The sequence below is a fragment of the Entelurus aequoreus genome, linkage group LG04 (genome assembly GCF_033978785.1).
Source record: "Entelurus aequoreus isolate RoL-2023_Sb linkage group LG04, RoL_Eaeq_v1.1, whole genome shotgun sequence".
In the NCBI taxonomy this organism is placed as follows: Eukaryota; Metazoa; Chordata; class Actinopteri; order Syngnathiformes; family Syngnathidae; genus Entelurus; species Entelurus aequoreus.
This window is the reverse complement of record NC_084734.1, coordinates 32,014,846-32,037,054: the sequence shown is the minus strand read 5'-3', so window position 1 is coordinate 32,037,054 and position 22,209 is coordinate 32,014,846. Positions and strand designations below refer to the sequence as shown.

The 22,209-nt window shown below is 39.0% G+C and overlaps 1 protein-coding gene across 20 annotated transcripts in view; it reads right to left on the bottom strand.

The window, feature by feature from the left end:
* The window catches only part of stxbp5a (syntaxin binding protein 5a (tomosyn)), a 441,079-nt gene that overhangs the window by 192,853 nt on the left and 226,017 nt on the right, over positions 1-22,209 (bottom strand). For 8 of the 20 annotated variants that reach the window (XM_062044598.1, XM_062044603.1, XM_062044602.1 and 5 more), the window contains 5 exons: positions 18,797-18,948; positions 14,080-14,142; positions 13,987-14,016; positions 11,295-11,348; positions 7,117-7,166 (listed from right to left, as the gene is read on the bottom strand). In XM_062044598.1, coding sequence (XP_061900582.1) covers positions 7,117-7,166; positions 11,295-11,348; positions 13,987-14,016; positions 14,080-14,142; positions 18,797-18,948 — 349 coding nt within the window. Of the gene's footprint in view, positions 1-7,115; positions 7,167-11,294; positions 11,349-13,986; positions 14,017-14,079; positions 14,143-18,796; positions 18,949-22,209 lie in introns of all 20 variants that reach the window. The other 12 variants (XM_062044605.1, XM_062044612.1, XM_062044614.1 and 9 more) reach the window with 9 other exon arrangements.

Sequence of the window (22,209 nt, the reverse complement as noted above, 5' to 3'; positions counted from 1 at the left end):
CCCTAGGAAGAAGAAAATATTTCCCCCCCTCTCCCCACTCTCCACCGTGACTATAAATAATATAATTTGTCAATAAAATTGTTATGACAATACCTCTGCATAACATTGTAAGTTTATTAACATTAATGGAAACAACACACCGGTCTTTCCTCGTCTCCCACCGTGGTTACAGTGAAACCAAGTGCTACATACGCTTCATCATATTCTGGTACGGCAACAAAAAGCATGTGACACTATTTGAGAAGGACTGTTCCAACTGAACCTTGCATATCATATTTCTTACATACAGTATTTGTACACAGTTTTGACACATTCTCTCATTCAAAATCATGAGGAAGTGTGTCCAAACTTTAAGTAAGTGTGCTTAGAAAAACCGATATAACAAAAACTTAGGGAGAAAGCAGCCTAAGTAAAACTAATAAATTGTGGTAAATGGGTTATACTTGTATAGCGCCTTTCTACCTTTGAGATACTCAAAGCGTTTTGACACTATTTCCACATTCACCCATTCACACACATATTCACACACTGATGGCGGGAGCTGCCATGCAAGACCCCAACCAGGACTCATCAGGAGCAAGGGTGAAGTGTCTTGCTCAAGGACACACAAATGTGACTAGGATGGCAGATGCTATAGATTGAACCAAAAACCCTCAAATTGCTGGCACGGCCGCTCTACTAAGGCGCACAACATTGTGGAGTGACCAAGTACTTGTCTACTGGAGCGCTAATACCCGTCTTCAAACAACATTGTGTAGGGAGCTCATTTAAAATAACGCACTTAATTTTAATGTGGGAGACAGTTTGCAAGTCTAAGTAGGTACTGCTGTTTCAGGTTGCAATGAACTTCCCAGCGACGCTGAGATAATTATTCATGCGTTCGTTACGTCTCATCTTGATTACTGTAACGGTTATTTTCGGGTCTCCCTATGTCGAGCATTAAAAGATTACAGTTGGTACTAGAGATGTCCGATAATGGCTTTTTTGACGATATCCGATATTGTCCAACTCTTAATTACCGATTCCGATATCAACCGATACCCATATATACAGTCGTGGAATTAACACATTATTATGCCTAATTTTGTTGTGATGCCCCGCTGGATGCATTAAACAATGTAACAAGGTTTTCCAAAATAAATCAACTCAAGTTATGGAAAAAAATGCCAACATGGCACTGCCATATTTATTATTGAAGTCACAAAGTGCATTATTTTTTTTAACATGCCTCAAAACAGCAGCTTGGAATTTGGGACATGCTCTCCCTGAGAGAGCATGAGGAGGTTGAGGTGGGGGGGCTAGCGGGTAGCATATATTGTAGCGTCCTGGAAGAGTTAGTGCTGCAAGGGGTTCTGGGTATTTGTTCTGTTGTGTTTATGTTGTGTTACGGTGCGGATGTTCTCCCGAAATCTGTTTGTCATTCTTGTTTGGTGTGGGTTCACAGTGTGGCGCATATTTGTAACAGTGTTAAAGTTGTTTATACGGCCACCCTCAGTGTGACCTGTATGGCTGTTGACCAAGTATGCCTTGCATTCACTTGTGTGTGTGAAAAGCCGTAGGTATTATGTGATTGGGCCGGCACGCAAAGGCAGTGCCTTTAAGGTTTATTGGCACTCTGTACTTCTCCCTACATGCGTGTACCACTCCGTACGGCGGCGTTTTAAAAAGTCATACATTTAACTTTTTGAAACCGATACCGATAATTTCCGAACCGATACCGATCATTTCCGATATTACATTTTAAAGCATTTGGCTGGTTTGGGGGCTGGCGTGCGGACGGGTTGCATTGACTTCTTCCCCAGTTGGGGGGCGCCATCCCCTGGCCGGAACTCGTATGGGTACATTGCTGTGTGGATGGCCGGGATGCGGTGTTTGCATTGGGCATGGGGCTGTGCAGTTTTTCTGCGTTTGGTTGCTGGTATGGGCTCTGCGGGGTTGGGTTGGGGCGGACGGGGGATGGCTTTGTTTGGCGGGGGGTGGGCTCGCGTGGCGTCACGCTAAAGTGGTCTGGTGTGGGTCACGGGCCGTGGGGGGGCGGCTTCCTGGCCGTAGTTCCTGGTTGTCGGCCGCATGGACTGGGGGGGATGTCCGGGCCCTCTACTCCTCCTACTTATAGCACACACAGTCACACAAATATAGGACTTTGGGGGATTGTCCTGCGGGGAGGCATGGCGGGGGGGTTGAGGATGCCTCCTATGGGGCTCCAGTCCTCCTGTCTTGTCCCCGCTCGTCCATCCCTCAATCTTAGCTGCATATTAGACACTTAGGATTTGGAGGGCTCGGCTTGGTTGGGACCCACCAAGACCTTGATGTCCCCCAATTTTAATCGCATTATTAGTTCCCACAAGCATACATATCTCACTCACGCTACAGTACACGCATCAATAGGGACTGGAGGTCGGCTGTAATGGCTGACCTCCTAATTCTAACTACACAGTAGACACTCTGGGGGCTTTGTACACATGCATGTGGGGGGGTTGGGGTTCGGCACACCCCTCATTGCCTCGTCGGCCGGCGCGGATTCCAGGGACTGCGTTCTGGTGGCCTGCCAGGCTTTTATTAATTTATTATTATTATTATTATTTATATATATATATATATATATATATATATATATACATTATTTTTTATTTTATTTTATTTTTTTAAAATATTTTTTATTATTTACTTACTTTATTTTATTTAATTATTTGTATTTGTTATTTTTAATTTAATTTAATTTGTATTTCATTTTATTATTATTATTTTTTTTTAATTATTATTATTTTTGTTTAATCTTATTACTTATTTATGTGTGGCGTCGCGCGGGTCTCGCTTCCTGTTGGGTGGGGTCCGTGCCCGTGTGGGGTCTCTGTTGGCGACTTGATGTGGTGGCGGCGCGGCGCCCTGGTCTGGATACTTTGTCTCGGTTGTTTGGGCGGTGGTGTGTTTGTGCGGGTTTGGGTTGGGGTGGTGGGGTCTTTTGGTGGGGGGTGGGGGTGGGTGGGGGGGTGTTGGTGTCTCTTGTTTGCGTGTTGGCGTTTGGGCTTGCTGGCGGGCTGGCGCTGGCTGGTCTCTGTGATCCTGTTGGCGTGTGGTTGCCGGTCGCGGGTTTTTTTTGATCGATTTGATTTGATTGGGTGGTGCTGGCTGTCTGGGGGTGTTGTGGCTGCTGTTTCTGCTGCCGTTTGTTTGTGGTGTGGGCGCCCGTGGCTGCTGGGTCTGGTGCAGGGGGGTGGCTGATGTTGTGACTGGTGGCAGCGCGCGCGCGTGGTGGTTGTCGGGGCTGACAAACTGTGTATATGTATGTGTGTGTGTGTGTGTGTGTGTGTGTGTGTGTGTGTGTGTGTGTGTGTGTGTGTGTGTGTATGTATGTATGTATGTATGTATGTATGTATGTATGTATGTATGTATGTATATGTGTATGCATATGTATGTGTGTGTATGTGTACATGTGTATGTTTATGTGTATGTATATACATATATGTATGTATATTTCTGGGGGTACGTTCTGGGCCTGCCTGTCGGGTGGGGGTCGGCGCCTCAGGCTACTGCATCCGGACTGCGTGTCGGGAGCTCCTGGGTCCCGCCGTCCATCCCTTCCGGGTGCCCGTCTTGGTTGGGGCCTGCTGGGTCTGGTCCCTGCGTCTACTGTGGTGGCTTGGTGCTGCAGGGTATTCCGAGGTGCTGCGAGTCGGCCAGTTGTTGGGGTAGCGACCTTGTGTGTCAGCATGTCTGTGACCTTCTTTTAATTCTTTTTTTTTTTTTATAAATAGATTTAATTATTTATTTATTCTTATTTTTTACTATATTTTATTATTATTATTATTATTATTATTATTATGTATTTATATATTTTATATATTTATTTTCCCTACCTCAGGGGTGGGACTCGGCGGGGCGGTTGCTGGTTGTTACATCTCCATCGTTGGGGTCCCTGCGGGTGGGGTGGGTGGTTCCCGTGGCCCCGTGCTGGGTGGTCCTGTGGCGGCCGGCTTGGGTGGGGTGGCTGTGGGCTGGCCTCGCCGCGCTCTCCGGGGGTGGGGGGGTGGGGGGGTGGGGGGCTCGTGGGGGTCCGGTTGCCGGTGGGGCGGGGGCGGTCTTCCCGTCCGGTTGCGGGGGGTCTCCGGGCCCCTCGGGCGGGGCGTCCCGCCTTTCTGTCCGTGTGGGGTGTGGTCTCTCGCTGGCTTGGGGTCTGGCTGCCCCCTGCTTTTCTCGTGCCTTGTCCTCTGCCGGGTGCGTCTGTCTGCGGCCTGCTGCTGGCCCTTGTGGGTGGCGCGGTGGGCCAGGCTCTGGGGTTCCTGTCGCTGTCCGGCTTGGCTGCGTGGGGGAAGTGGCCCCTGGTTCCCTGGGCACCACACCTACTGTTTGTGGGATGGGTTCTCGGGGAGGCTGGGGCCGTACTCTGGCTCCCGCACACACTGGGAGTCAAATGTATTGTACATGCAGATTCACATATACTCATACACATACATACAGACATACATAGGTACCTACGCTCCCACATACATACACAAATAAATACAGTACATATTTACACACTCAAAGTTCGTACATCCACACGCACATTCATTATACAAACATACTGTATACACATACTGTACATATACATTCACTGTAAAAACATACATATACACATACTGTACATATACACTCACTGTAAAAACATACATATACACATACTGTACATATACACTCACTGTACAGACACACACATACACATACTACACATACATTCACTGTACAAACACACACATACATATACTGTACATATACATTCACTGTAAAAACATACATATACACATACTGTACATATACACTCACTGTACAAACACACACATACACATACTACACATATACATTCACTGTACAAACACACACATACACATACTGTACATATACATTCACTGTACAAACACACATATACACATACTGTACATATACATTCACTGTTAAAACACACATACTGTATACACATACTGTACATATACATTCGCTGTACACACATATACACACACTGTACATATACATTCACTGTACAAGCACACATATACACATACTGTACATATACAAGTACATATGCACACATACACTCATGCACATAATCACGTTTCATCAAACATATATTAACGTTGTTGCCCTAGGGTAAACTGGGAAAACACATGGCACACTGACAAAGCTTAACCTATTGTTACTATAACAATCTACAAGGTTAATGTAGGTTGCTTCTCTTTCTTCCCCTCCATTTTTCTGCATTCTTTCGTATCTCAAGTTATCATTACGTATATGTATTGTTGCATTTGAACAATTGTATTGTTGATAATAAAGGTAAAGTATTGGTATTGTTTATTATCAATAGCACTACTTCTATTGGTATTCATATTGCTCCATTTTTAGTGTAATAATGCTCATGGTCATTTCTGTATTTTTTTTTTATTTTCGCTAACTGCTTATTTGCTATTACTTTTACCATCATATTTGTACATGTCGTATTTGCTGATGTTGCTCTGTTGTTGTTGTTGTGTTTGCTGTTGTTGTTTTTGTCTCTCTGTCTAATCCCCCTCTTGTCCCCACAATTCCCCCCTCGGTCTTCCTTTTTCTCTCTTTCTATCCCCTCCTGCTCTGGCCCGGCTGCACCAAATGATAATATAAATACATTTAATAAAGTCAAAATACAAGTAAGGCAACAAGAGAAGTATCCTACACTTCTCTTTTGTAAAGTAAATCTGAACAGCCGATATGGGCATCTACATCTGCTATATGATTTGCCCGAGAAGCTGGGCAGGACAGTATTAAAAAAAAACAAAAAAAAACAAACAAAAAAAACATTTTAAGGCATTTATCGGCCGATAATATCGGCAGCTCGATATTATCAGACATCTCTAGTTGGTACAAATTGCGGCTGCTAGACTTTTGACAAGAACAAGAAAGTTTGATCATGTTAGGCCTATACTGGCTCACCTGCACTGTCTTCCCGTGCACTTAAGATGCGACTTTAAGGTTTTACTACTTACGTATAAAATACTACACGGTCTTGCTCCATCCTATCTTGCCGATTGTATTGTACCATATGTCCCGGCAAGAAATCTGCGTTCAAAGAACTCCGGCTTATTAGTGATTCCCAGAGCCCAAAAAAAGTCTGGGAGCTATAGAGCGTTTTCTATTCGGGCTCCAGTACTCTGGAATGCCCTCCTGGTAACAGTTAGAGATGCTACCTCAGTAGAAGCATTTAAGTCCCATCTTAAAACTCATTTGTATACGCGAGCCTTTAAATAGATCCCCCTTTTACACCAGTTGATCTGCCGTCTCTTTTCTGCTTTGCCCCACTCCCCTGCGTGGAGAGGTTATTAGGTGACCACAGATGATTCAAAGTCGGGGCCCGGGGTAGACCACTCATCTGTGCATCAGTTGGGGACGTCTCTGCGCTGCTGACTTGTCTCCACTCAAGATGATCCCCTGCTGGCCCCACTATGGACTGGACTTTCACACTATTAACTAGATCCACTCGGCATCCATTGCACCGATCGACCCGATCTCATTGTATCACTTTGGGTTGAGTTTTTTTCTTGCCCTGATATGGGATCTGAGCCGAGGATGTCGTTGTGGCTTGTGCAGCCCTTTGAGACATTTGTGATTAAGGGCTATATAAATAAACTTTGATTGATTGATTGACTTTAAATGTGTTGTCTTTGTTATTCTGAATACCGGAGTTGAAAAAAATGTCATTAAATGTATTCATTTCCTCCATGATTTATAAAGGAAATGCAGTTAAATGTCCGAAATGTGGCATCTTTGCCACTAAAAATGCTGAGTTGAGCTGTTTAGTGTCTCATACATAGGCAGCTTAAGAATGCACATAAAGAAGACAGCAGAGGAAGCGGTAGAAGTTACAGAGCGCGGATGAAGTGTGCAGACTGAAGCTTAGCGCCACTGACCTCTCATGTGGAATCACAGACATTTCATTTTTGAAATCCAAATTTTGCATGATTTCAATGGGGACAGATCAGTGCCACCGCGGTCTCGTGCAAACTCAAAAATAAAACATAACCCCCATTTTGAGGCTACATGGTCAATGGGCGTGTGTTATCACTGCATATCGTAGCAAGTTTGTTTGGAGACACGAAGTCAAGGCTTACCCAAGTCTGGCTTTAGCTCAGTAGGCAAGCTTAATTTCCGTGACATCTTTGCTGAAAAAAAGAGAACATCCCGCTTTACAAAAGCACACGTCCAAAGCTCAAACACGATGCCATGCAAAGCTCGAGGAGAGAGAACAGCGGAAGGTACACAGCGCAGGAGCCTGCGGATTGCTGATTGACAGGCGAGGCGTCCAAAAGCTGACGTCGCTGAGTAACAAGAGGCATGCTGTGACAGACGGGACAAAAAGGGACGACACCTCTGATGTCGCACAATGCTCCGAAAAGTGGACGCAACAAAAGTGTGGCGTCACTGAAGGTGGTCATGCCACTGCAGCATGCACCCGAGACAAGACAGGGCGCATTCGAAACAACACAGAGAAAAACACACGGTGGATAAGACGACCAAAACTTTGATTTGCAACTAAATGATATGTGTTTAAAAATGTATCTCTGTTGTTGCCATGGTGGCCCTAGATTACCTTCTTTAGTGGACTATAACAGTCGTTCTCATCTGCAAGTATACTAAAACCACTAAAGTGAGAAAAAAATTTAAATAAAAATGGTAACATTTATATTTGAAACATGGTGATCCAATTAAAGGAATAAATTAATAACAATGGTTAATAATGTGTTAAATTGTCCATTATTAATGTAACATTAACATTCATTAATTATTGTGAAACTCTTTATTAACATGTATTTATTTTATGGCTTATGCATGTATCTTATGGCAGGTTAATAAATATTACAGAAAATTGTAGAAAAAATCAAACACATATAAAGATATTTAAAAAAATTAAAGTATGATCCAATTATTTACATTGTGAAAATCATGTATGAAATGTTCCATTAATTACATTGCAATAAATACAATTGAATTAAATGATTTTGGTGAAACTAGTGTTACATTTATTTCATGAACAATGTTTACATTTTATTATGGTATTAATTACTTGAAATGTATTTCATTTAATTTGTATTAAATAAATGTAACAAGTTATAACATATAACATACCGGTAATCTGTAGTTAATATAATTATATAATTGTCGGTTTAATTGTATATATATATATATATATATATATATATATATATATATATATATATATATATATATATATATATATATATATATATATATATATATATATATACATATATATACATACATATATACATATATATATATATATATATATATATATACATATATATATATATATATATACATATATATATATATATATATATATATATACATATATACATATATATATATATATATATATATATATACATATATATATATATATATATATATATATATATATATATATATATATATATATATATATATATATATATATATATATATATATATATATATATATATATATATATATATATATATATATATATATATATATATATGTATATATATATATATATATATATATATATATATATATATATATACATATATATAAATAATTATATATATAATTATTTTAAAATGTATATATATATGTATATTTAAAAATAATTATTACAGATATAATACTTATATTATAAATAATTGCATAGTAATGAATGTGTTTTTCTTTCATTAGATTGAATCATAAACGTTTCCATACCGCCATTTGCTGATTGGCTGCAGGGAGTCACATGGTTCCACTAGCTTAGTGAGGCGTGTGGTGTTCATACTGACTTAAAATGACCAATAAAGGTTCCTTGTATTAAAGTAGCAGTAGAGAGGAAAAACAAGTTGACTTTATATACTTAATTGTGTTTCAAATTGTATTTAAAAGCCGCAAAGTATTTTAAAAATACAGTTTTTCACAAAATGACACAAATTTAGTCACCCATGTTGAATATTCTGCCCTGAATACCTTTGGCTATTTCCGTAGATTGTAGTAACACTTCTGCACTCTGACCATAATATCACATCAGTGGTACTGGAAATACGCAAAAATTAGACAGATATGTGCTGTTTATCATTATCACATCATGTGCTGTCGCAAATAAATACATAAATAAAAAGTCTGCTAACAATCATGGAGTCAATGGGGGCTCTCTATTTCGCCCACAAAACTGTCTATATAACCATCCAAAACTCGCCAATAATACTCTAAATACATTTTGTGACCTGAAAATTAACCAAATATTAGCGATGTTGTTATTATAAGCGATAACAAAGACAAAGTATTATTAGCATTGATAACCGAAAGCTAACTACAATTTATGCAGCACTGGACTCAAGTAGAGACTACCGTATGTTTCGGAGTATAAGTCGCACTGGAGTATAAGTCGCATTTTTGGGGGAAATGTATTAGATAAAACCCAACACCAAGAATAGACATTTGAAAGGCAATTTCAAATAAATAAAGAATAGTGAACAACAGGCTGAATAAGTGTACGTTATCTGACGCATAAATAACCAACTGAGAACGTGCCTGGTATGTTAACGTAACATATTATGGTAAGAGTCATTCAAATAACTATAACATATAGAACATGCTATACGTTTACCAAACAATCTGTCACTCCTAATCGCTAAATCCCATGGAATCTTATACGTCTAGTCTCTTACGTGAATGAGCTATATAATATTATTTGATATTTTACGGTAATGTGTTAATAATTTCACACATATGTCGCTCCTGAGTATAAGTCGCACCCCCGGCCAAACGATGAAAAAAACTGCAACTTATAGTCCGAAAAATACGGTATAATGTAATTATAAAATGAAACTGAAGATGGCAGTAATGCAACATACTGTATATGGATACAAACTGCTGTAAAACTGTAAAGAAGAAGAAGAAGCTCATGCAGCATGGCAGCAATGAGCCGGCGATGTCTTGTAATGGGAGGATTTAGCCATAAATCTCGAAGTTGTTCATCATCATTCAATTTATACCCGGAGATGAAGACAAACACTACAACAGAAGACAGTGTCAGTAGTAACTTTTTAACCCTTCATGTGGATAAAAAATAATTATTCATGTAAAGTGGAAGATATGGACAGCCTATCAGTCATCGTCAAAGTAAGAGCAGACATTGTACAGTAAGCTATCGTTTTATTTTGGCCGTAGTTTGTATTTCTTGTTGAGCACTTAGCAATACTGCTGCTACATGATGCGTAGTTATTCACTACAGCTGGATCTGTTTAGCAGAGCTTCTCAAACTTCAAGTGGTTAGAGTGTCCGCCCTGAGATCGGTAGGTTGTGAGTTCAAACCCCGGCCGAGTCATACCAAAGACTATAAAAATGGGACCCATAACCTCCCTGCTTGGCACTCAGCATCAAGGGTTGGAATTGGGGGTTAAATCACCAAAATGATTCCCGGGCGCGGCCACCGCTGCTGCTCACTGCTCCCCTCACCTCCCAGGGGGTGGAACAATGGGATGGGTCAAATGCAGAGGGTAATTTTGTCACACCGAGTGTGTGTGTGACTATCAGTGGTACTTTAACTTTAACTCATCCGCCTTCTATTCAGGACCAACAATATAAGGTTCTGGACCATCAGTTGTCCCAAAGTAATCGTTACTTGCTCCCACAAAGTCTGCATGATTTACATTATTATTGGTGGGGAAGGGATCTGCAGCTCCTAAATCTACGACACGCGACCACGTGACTGGCGTGCTCATTATCTCCCAGAATGGCTCGGGATTGATACTATTTTGATCATATCTATTTACTCGCAAACTTTGGAAGTCTTATAGACTCATATAGAGGCAACTTGTTTTTCCACGCTACTGGTACTTTATAGCAGCTCGGCTTATAAGTATTAAAATGGGCGCAGCCAAACTTTACAGACCAATAAGATATAAGGGAAAGTATGTTATTATACTGTATATAAAACAATAGACTTACGACATTATGGACATAAAAGACTCCAATGACTGCACATTGACATACTGTGAAGCTAATGCTACGTACAAGTAGCATGCAATTCTAACGTGTCGTCACGCTGCCACCTGGCTTCTGGATTAGTCTCTGCTCCATGTGCCATTCCTTCTTATTCACGTGTAAACACCTTCAAGGTACACAACAGAGACAGAGGCTAACCTAGATATTGCTGGTAGAGCATGAAGTGCCACTACGGGGACATGGAGGACAGAGACAGGACAAATGTGGAGCACTCTTGTCCTTCTTGTAAAAGTCTTTGGGCCAATCTTACCTCCTCTACCAGCTCCATTGTAGAACTGTTGGAGATTGCTGTTTGTCATCAACACTTTAGGGCGTGTAAAGGATGAGGAGGGAGAAGTAAAGTCAAGTTAGAGACATCCTTTGGCTTGTCTTTGCATACAAGCGGCCATGTTTACATCTTGAGGCCGTTGCCTTTTTGGGTGTAAAATACGCATTAAAAAGTGGGTGGGTTCCACCAAAGCCTTTCATTTGGCTGCCAAACATCACCACGATAATGAAAGGATGGACTTTGACAAAAACTGCTCGTTATTGGAGGAAATAGAACATTAGTGACAGGATTTATCAATGTTCCTCTGTAAACAAGGGGACCAGTCACGGTTCATGGTAATATGTATATTACTCTTTGTTATTGTTTTTATTCAAATATTATCTATAGTTGTATATTATGTATTGTATTTTTAACAATGCTGGTGCTTAATGTCTAAGAAAAATGCTGTCCGAAATTTGATTGATCAAAAAGATGACTTCCGCGTGTTCGATCATATCCATCAAGGTTTGGCAATCACGCCCGAGCATATTTCTTTTCTCTGCTTAATAATAAATAATTCGTTTTTTTTTTAATACAACTTAAATCAAAAGTAATTTGATCAACAAGGGGTAAAAAAATAATGTTTTTTACAAGTCAAGTTTTGTATGTTCAATAGTTGATGTAAAACCCCAAAACCAGTGAAGTTGGCACGTTGTGTAAATCGTAAATAAAAACAGAATACAATGATTTGCAAATCCTTTTCAACTTATATTCAATTGAATAGACTGCAAAGACAAGATACATAACGTTCGAAAAGGTAATCTTTATTTTTTGCAGGTATTAGCTCATTTGGAATTTGATACCTGCAACATGTTTCAAAAAAGCTGGCACAAGTGGCATAAAGGACTGAGAAAGTTGAGGAATGCTCATCAAACACTTATTTGGAACATCCCACAGGTGAACAGGTTAATTGGGAACAGGTGGGTTCCATGATTGGGTATAAAGGCCGCTTCCATGAAATGCTCAGTCATTCACAAACAAGCATGGGGCGAGGGTCATCACTTTGTGAACAAATGCGTGAGCAAATTGTTTAAGAACAACATTTCTCAACGAGCTATTGCAAGGAATTTAGGGATTTCACCATCTACGGTCTGTAATATCATCAAAAGGTTCAGAGAACCTGGTGAAATCACTGCACGTAAGCGGGTAACTTACACATCTGTGAAGGCACCATTAATGCTGAAAGGTACATACAGGTTTTGGAGCAACATATGTTGCCATCCAAGCAACGTCTTTTTCATGGACGCCCCTGCTTATTTCAGCAAGACAATGCCAAGCCACATTCCGTACATGTTACAACAGCATGACTTCAGAGTAAAAGAGTGTGGGTACTAGTCTGGCCTGCCTGTAGTCCAGACCTGTCTCCCATTGAAAATGTGTGGCGCATTATGAAGCCTAAAATACCACAACGGAGACCCCGGCCTGTTGAACAACTTAAGCTGTACATCAAGCAAGAATGGGAAATAATTCCACCTGAAAAGCTTCAAAAATTGGTCTCCTCAGTTCCCAAACATTTACTGAGTGTTGTTAAAAGGAAAGGCCATGTAACACAGTGGTAAACATGCCCTTGTGCCAACTTTTTTGCAATGTGTTGCTGCCATTAAATTCTAAGTTCATGATTATTTGCAAAAAAAAAACATGTTTCTCAGTTCGAACATTAAATATCTTGTCTTTGCAGTCTATTCAATTGAATATAAGTTGAAAAGGATTTGCAAATCATTGTATTCTGTTTTTATTTATGACTTACACAACGTGCCAACTTCACTGGTTTTGGGTGTTTCGAGTACAGGTACAGATGTGTACATTATTCTTGGTTTTTCACCATTCGTGCCCAGTCTCAAATTGTGTTTTGTGGGCTTTTTTTGTGACCCTAAAAGACCTTGTAGGACTAAGAACACGTGCTGTCATTTGGTATCAACATTAGAGTGTAATTTTTACAGTGGTTAACTTCTTTTTACACTTTTATGGCCGTTAAGAATGTGGAAAACATTGCCTGTCCAGTTCATCAGTTAGTGTTACGGCGGTAACAGTTTTACCTTGTAACAGATTTCATTTTTATTTATTCATTTTGGGTTAATCATAGTTTGGTGTCTACTTAAATGAATTAATACATTTAGTAATTAATATTACATAAAATACATGCAATAAATTAATATTTACAATATACATAATGCATTTAAAATAAATAAACATATTTCCTTTTTAGTTAAGAGGATGTGCATGCATTGTCCCATATGATATCATATATCATATGTCAAAAATATATAATTAGAAAACCTCGTCAATTTGAGGGATATATTCATGAAATTATGTTTTTTCACACTGAACAGGTTTGATTTACATAGTTTAATGGACTAAAATGGACCCCTATTGTGTAATTGTTTGCATCACTGGGCCTGCATGTGTTTCTGGTCTGTTGCACACTTTTCTTTCTTTGGTATTTATTCCTGTCTATTGAGCTCTGCATAATGGAGGGAAAAAAAAGAACCAACCGTAACAAAGTACACGTAAAAGTACAATATTAAAGTGGTGCAGTCGATAGAAATGTGAAATAGAATGACAGTGGTTGAAAAAGATAAAGTTAGGCGAGCCACAATTGTAATTAAAAAAGAAAAATAAGCTTTGTAACACGAGCCTCCATCTTGAGCATGCATTATAACAGCAGCTGCATCAAAAATGAAAGCATGTTGATGTATTTCATTTAATATTGACATAAAGGACATGGTACCTGAAGTAGGAGACTTGCAGCGGTCCTCTGACGTGGCCGATCCCTCGTTGATGTCGCACAGTCCTACGGCAGAGATCACATGATTCAGTCAATCCATAATCAATTGTTTATTACTAGGATTACTTTTTACACATGTGTAACAGTTGTAACTGTGGAAATGACAGGAGAAAAAAAAAGTATTAGTTTGACCCTGGAACAGATTATTACAGTTGACTTTTTTTTTTTACACCTCAATTAGTGTGTGGCTCCCAATACACCTTTTTAAAAAATAAAACTTAGTTTTTTTTTCCGATAGCTTTTATATTTTATCTTAACTCAAAAATGTAACTTAAAACACTTTTTTTATATATAAAGGGAATAGTATGACCCTAGAACAAAATATGTATATTTCTAGGGAAGTTGAACGTCCCTAACAATTTGCAGTTCGAACAACTTTTTTGAAAAAAAATATCAAAAGTAAAGCTGTCAAACAATTAAATTAACTATCGCAATTAATTGCATTTTCGTCATAGTTAACTCAAAATTAATTGCGATTAATCGCAGATAGATATACAGTATATTGTCATCATTAATAAGTAGAGATGTCCGATAATGTTTTTTTTTGCCGATATCCGATATTCCGATATTGTCCAACTCTTAATTACCGATTCCGATATCAACCGATACCGATATATAGAGTCGTGGAATTAACACATTATTATGCCAAATTTTGTTGTGATGCCCCGCTGGATGTATTAAACAATGTAACAAGGTTTTCCAAAATAAATCAACTCCAGTTATGGAAAAAAGTGCCAACATGGCACTGCCATATTTATTATTGAAGTCACAAAGTGCATTATTTTTTTTAACATGCCTCAAAACAGCAGCTTGGAATTTGGGACATGCTCTCCCTGAGAGAGCATGAGGAGGTTGAGGTGGGCGGGGTCTAGGTTGAGGTTGGGGGGGCGGGGGAGTAGGGAGTAGCGGGGGGTGTATATTGTAGCGTCCTGGAAGAGTTAGTGCTGCAAGGGGTTCTGGGTATTTGTTCTGTTGTGTTTATGTTGTGTTACGGTGCGGATGTTCTCCCGAAATGTGTTTGTCGTTCTTGTTTGGTGTGGGTTCACAGTGTGGCGCATATTTGTAACAGTGTTAAAGTTGTTTATATGGTCACCCTCAGTGTGACCTGTATGGCTGTTGACCAAGTATGCCTTGCATTCACTTGTGTGTGTGAAAAGCCGTAGATATTATGTGATTGGGCCGGCACGCAAAGGCAGCGCCTTTAAGGTTTATTGGCGCTCTGTACTTCTCCCTACGTCCGTGTACACAGCAGCGTTTTAAAAAGTCACACATTTTACTTTTTGAAACCGATACCGATAATGTCCGATATTACATTTTTAAAGAATTTATCGGCCGATATTATCGGACATCTCTACTTCAAATCTTTTTTTTTATATAAAGGGAATAGTATGACCCTAGAACAAAATATTTATATCTCTAGGGAAGTTGAACGTCCCTAACAATTTGCAGTTTGAACAACTTTTTTGAAAAAATATATCAAAAGTAAAGCTGTCAAACAGTTAAATTATCTATCGCAATTAATTGCATTTTCTTCATAGTTAACTCAAAATTAATTGCGATTAATCGCAGATAGATATACATATTGTCATGATTAATAAGTGTGCACGGCCTAGACCAGTGGTGTCAAAAGTACGGCCAGGTTTAATCCGGCCCACGGCCCGCAAAATAAGTTTGCAAAGTATAAAAAAGAGCTACAATTTTTCAATGAAAGAAACTGCTGTTCTAAATGTGTCCACTGGGAGTCGCAATAGCAATTCAAGTGTGAGCCATGTCACACCTGACACTGTTTAAAGATGACATGTCAGCTGACTTTAATCGCCCTCTGGATCGGCTGCTGCTACTCCAATCAGCGCAGGTGCAAGCAATCAGCTGCTCCTGTTGTGGCTGGCAGCAGACAGATGCTGTAGCGACTAGCGACGCACCATACCTTATTTCATTGTAAATTATCCATTATCCATCCAACAAAACAGTGAGATGCAAACACGACATGACCATCATCTTTGTAGTGAGAGTTACGTACAGCCCCCGCAGTTTGTTGACTGCACGATACGCACTGGGGGATTGTGGTCGGCAACCCAAAACAATAAAAGAGCCATATTGGACCAAAAATACAAAAAAAAATCTGTCTGGAGCCGCAAAAAATTAAAAGCCTTATATAAGTGTGATAATGAAGGCAACACATGATGTAAGTGTCGATATTAGCCTACTATCAAAGGCTGACACAAATCTTTGTAGACAGAAATGTTGTATTTGTATTTTTATTCTAAACATTTTTGCAACATTGGAAATCATTAGTAAAATGGAAGCTTCTCACGGGATTAAATAACTTCTTGAAATTACTAGCTTAGAATGGCCAAAGGTATAGATGTGTGTGTCCAAATTCAAGGAAATGGCAGGCTGTCTTCTTTCAATGGATTTATTACAATCTTTGCATGCTGGGTAACGTTTGCTGTGGTCTGGAACAACATGGCACACAAAGAACTATTACAGGAAATGCAGCTAATATTACATACAGATAATGTGTCATGAAACATGCAAATACAAATTAAATACACAGACGACATAAGTAAAGGAAATTAAATGAGCTCAAATATACCTACAAACGAGGCATAATGATGCAATATGTACAAACAGCTAGCCTAAATAGCATGTTAGCATCGATTAGCTTGCAGTCATGGATTGACCAAATTTGCCTGATAAGCACTCCAGCAAATCAATAAAATCAATAAAGCTCACCTTTGTGCATTCACACACAGCATAAAATATTTGGTGGACAAAATGAGAAAAGAAGGAGTGGCATAAAACACGTCTATCTGTGGCAGCGTCGGAGAAAGTTGTATATGTAAACAAACTACAATGAGTTCAAGGATCGCTGAAATTAGGACAAAACGGTGCTTGTCAAATACTCTCAATAGTGAAGCATGTATAACATAAACAGTGGGATTTCTAACAATTAGGAAGGTTTGTGTCATGTTTGTTCTCCTACAGAAAATATATTAAAACAATTGTTTTTTCTTCATCTTTTTCCATTTTCACACATCTCTGAAAGAGGTCTAGGGAACCACTAGGGCGGCGCAAAAGAGCCGCATGCGGCTCTAGAGCTGCAGGTTGCTGAACCCGCTTTAAAGGAAAGTATAGATAACGTGTTATCATCGCAGTCACTATGACAGTCCTAGTAAAAAGAAATCAGTTGAAATATCAATTTGCTTTTCGAAAAACAGTGATAACCATAGAACAGGTAATGGAACTTCTTGGTAATGTAGTCAAAGGGTGGCTGCTCAGTAATATATAAGGAATACATATAAATACAGAATAAACTGTTGTGATGACTGTTGCAAAAATTAAAAAATGTGTGTACATGCGAGGAAACTTTTAACACTTTAATGTGTTTTCGTCTTGTGTGTGTGCGCGTGTAAGTGTGTGTATGTGTGTGTGTGATGGTTCAGTGAGGCAGAAGGCCAAGCAGGGCAGCAGTCTGCTGGCGGTGAAGCGCAGCTGGACGTCTGATTACCACTCGCCCTCGCTAAGCTCTGACAGGTGCCAGCCCACTGCTTAACACTCCCTGACACCAGATGCTCTGTGCGTGCGTGCGTGCGTGCGTGCGTGCGTGCGTGCGTGCGTGCGTGCGTGCGTGTGTGTGTGTGTGTGTGTGTGTGTGTGTGTGTGTGTGTGTGTGCGTGAGTGCGTGAGTGAGTGAATATGTGGCCCCTTGTGTGTGTTATTTTACGTACACACACATTACCACTTCATCCGTCATCAAACTTTTTTGCTGGTGTGCAGGTGGCGTCTCCCAATATTTAAATGCACTTCAATGGTCGAACACAAGGTGGCAGTGTGTCCACATGACACTATTATCTTGCACAGTCACCCACATTCTTGAAGGGACCACATGCTAAATATCAACATAGCATGCAATATATCATCAACGTCACATGACTACATTTCACCCAATAATGGCATCCGTTTCAAGACTTAAGACGGTAAAAAAAGCTGACAACAGTAAAACACTTCAATTTTTGATTCAGATAATTATTTAAAATGGTAAAATCTATTTTCTTACCAATTTGAGTTACATTTGTTACCTACAGTGTGTTATATTTGAATTATTGTACTGTTGTGAAGTTAAAGAAACATACATTTATAATCCATGATTTTTTAATGTGATTATACTACTTGTACATAACAATAATGATAATAATAATACATTATAAAACAAAACCATTTATGTTAATTGCATTTGTGTAATACATGTGTTTTCTATTTCTTTTAGCGTATTGAGAAAAACAAATCAAGCTAATACTATTGTCTTTTATTATAATCACTATTAGCAATATAACAGTGTTGCTATTAGTCATAGGAGTATGTTCAAGCAAAATTTGTCTCACGTGATTTTTATATATATATATGTGTATATATAATATTATATAAAAATAAAAAATACATATTTACAACTAAATAACTACATTTTTGATATTTTTCAAAATAATTTAAAAATAAAATGTTGATAATTTTGAGGTAACATTCAAATTTGCCATTCCCAGTTTACTTTGTATTTCAAGCACAGCAAGTCAGTCCCAAATGTACTGTATTATGTGTGCAGTTATTGCATTTAGTTAGGTGTATTTTCCTAACATTCATGTATTCCATGGCTTCAGATTACCTCCGGAGGGCTGTCTCGACTTCCTCGGAGAGCGTGGTTGTCTCTGGTACGGGTCGTTGGAGCCGTACAGCTCCACCGTGGCCATGTTTAGCACTATGGTCTTCTGGATGTAGTCTACCACGGCCAGACCGTTGCTGTTACCAAACACCACCCTGTGCAGGAAATAAAGGACAGGATAGTTTGGTGTTACTACAGTACTTTCATGCATCTTTGTGACAGCACTGGCTGTACGGTCAGTCATTTCAAAGTTCACTATATCTTCTTCTAGGTTCAACGTGACAGGAAATACTACTAATCTGTCACTTCCTGTAAGTGTACTGGCTAGATGTGCCCATAATTGTGTCCAGGTAATGTATACATACATTTCCTTTTTTTTCTACTTATCTTTTTATTTTACAAACAAATGTGGTGCATATAAATAAGTCAGTCCCTCCAGGATTTTCCTGTTTTTTTTTTTAATGTTGCGGCCTAAAATGTCTGAATTTGCAGCAGCTTTTCAGAAGGTTGCGGCAAAAGTTGTGTTGTTTAAAGGCTTTTTTTAAAAATTATTATTTTGAAATGTTGTGATTTTTATCAAAGTTTTAAGTGTTTCTTGTAACCGGAACCTTAAAAACATGAACACCTACTCAGTGGCCTAGTGGTTAGAGTGTCCGCTCTGAGATCGGTAGGTTGTGAGTTCAAACCCCGGCCGAGTCATACCAAAGACTATAAAAATGGGACCCATTCCCTCCCTGCTTGGCACTCAGCATCAAGGGTTGGAATTGGGGGTTAAATCACCAAAAATTATTCCCGGGCGTGGCCACTGCTGCTGCTCACTGCTCCCTTCACCTCCCAGGGGGTGATCAAGGGTGATGGGTCAAATGCAGAGAATAATTTCGCCACACCTATTGTGTGTGTGACAATCATTGGTACTTTAACTTTATGAAGATTTTAACAAAAAATAAAACAAATACTGTATTGATGTTTTACTCGTTTTATACTACACAGACTTAAAAGTACACACATGAGCTCATTGTTACATTTCTGTTCTTTTTAATTAATCATAGCTAAAAAAAAGCAATAATTACAATTTATGTTGGTAAATAAGAGACTAGTGTTGTCCCAATACCAATATTTTGGTACCGGTAGCAAAATGTATTTTGATACTTTTCGGTACTTTTCTAAATATATGGGACCACAAAAAATTGCATTATTGGCTTTATTTTAACAAAAAATATTACGGTACATTAAACATATGTTTCTTATTACCCAAGTTTGTCCTTAAATAAAATAGTGAACATACAAGACAACTTGTCTTTTAGTAGTAAGTAGGCAAACAAAGGCTCCTAATTTAGTCTGCTGACATTTGCAGTAACATATTGTGTCATTTATCATTCTAATATTTTGTCAAAATTATTAAGCGCAAGTGGTAGAAAATGAATTATTAATCTACTTTTTAGAGACGGTATAGTACCGAATATGATTCATTAGTATCGTGGTACTATACTAATACCGATATACCGTACAACCCTATAAGAGACTATTAAAAATTATCATCACACGTCAAAATTTCTAACGTAAATGCTGCTGCCTCTTTGCAAGGTCAGCATTGCAAATGAAAATGTGTTCTTAATTGTCTTACCCTGGATAGTTAAGTTCAGTTTATTTATTTATATAGCACATTTAAAAACAACCCCAGTTGGCCAAAGTGCTGTACAGACAACATAAGAAACAATTTGCAACAAAAAAAAGGAGCACATAGTGTCACTATTACATGGTAACACAGAAGGATGAATAAATTACAATAGTAAAATATACCTTAAAAGAAGTGCAGAATATATCACCTAAAATACTAAAATGTAATAAATAAATAAAGTATAAAAAAAGAAATAAAAACAACCAAGATATCCTATTTGAACACCAGGGAGTAAAAATATGTTTTTAACCTAGATTTAAATTGGCTCATAGACTGGGAGGTACTAATAGATAGTGGAAGGTTGTTCCACAGTCTGGATAAATAAACTGGATAAATAAAGCTTGAATTCCTGGGATGTTACTGACGTCACGTCCTGCTCACGTCTCATCTGTTGAATACGCGTGGTGGTCAAGCTAGCTCTGTTCTCAATGGGTACTAGGCGCCATTTAGCCTTTCTCCAAGAACACATGTCCTACGCTTGAGTTGTTTTCGCCTGTACGAATCGTTCAAATCGCGAAAAGGATCAACGTTTCTTCAGGGTTCCTTTGAGACATAATTAGAAAGAGAGGAAGAGTGCAAGATTTTACCAAAAGAAAAGCAGCTCACACTCCAGTCCGAGGGAGCAGAGTGGAAGAGTGCATGAGTTTGCAGTGTTTACTCCGTTAAAGGTTTGTTTGATACATCTACAATGTTTATTATTTCCCATTTAGGTATTATCTTGATATTATTTGTATTTTTTAAACACATGTTTGCTACGAGTGTTTCAAAAAGCACCAACTCGGCGAGTCTAAATAAAAGAAAGCAAATGTGAGCAAAACCTAAAGGAGTTAAAGGCCTACTGAAATTATTTTTTTTTATTTAAACGGGGATAGCAGATCTATTCTATGTGTCATACTTGATCATTTTGCGATATAGCCATATTTTTGCTGAAAGGATTTAGTAGAGAACAAGGACGATAAAGATCGCAACTTTTGGTATCTGACAAAAAAAAGCCTTGCCCCTACCGGAAGTAGCGTGACGTAGTCAGTTGAACATTTCCGCAAAGTTCCCTATTGTTTACAGTGATGGCGGCCAGAAGTGAGAGCGATTCAGACCGAAAAAGCGACGATTTCCCCATTAATTTGAGCGAGGATGAAAGATTTGTGGATGAGAAAAGTGCAAGTGAAGGACTAGTGGGGAGTGGAAGCGATCCAGATAGGGAAGATGCTGTGAGAGGCGGGTGGGACCTGATATTCAGCTGGGAATGACTACAACAGTAAATAAACACAAGACATATATATACTCTATTAGCCACATCACAACCAGGCTTATATTTAATATGCCACATATTAATCTCCTAGCTCCCGTCCATATAACCCGCCAATACAATTCAAACACCTGCACAACACACACAATCACTCAGCCAAAAGGACCGTTCACCTAACCCAAGGTTCATAAAGCTTATATATTTACCCAAAGTTACGTACGTGACACGCACGTACGGGCAAGCGATCAAATGTTTGGAAGCGCAGCTGCGTACTCACGATACCACGTCTGCGTCTGTGTATCCAAATCAAAGTAATCCTGGTAAGAGTCTGTGTTGTCCCAGTTCTCTACAGGCGTCTGTGTATCGAAGTCAAAGTCCTCCTGGTAAGAGTGTCTATTGTCCAAGTTCTTCGATCTTGACTGCATCTTTGGGGAATGTAAACAATGAAACACCGGCTGTGTTGTGTTGCTGACTTCCCTCGCAAAATACTCC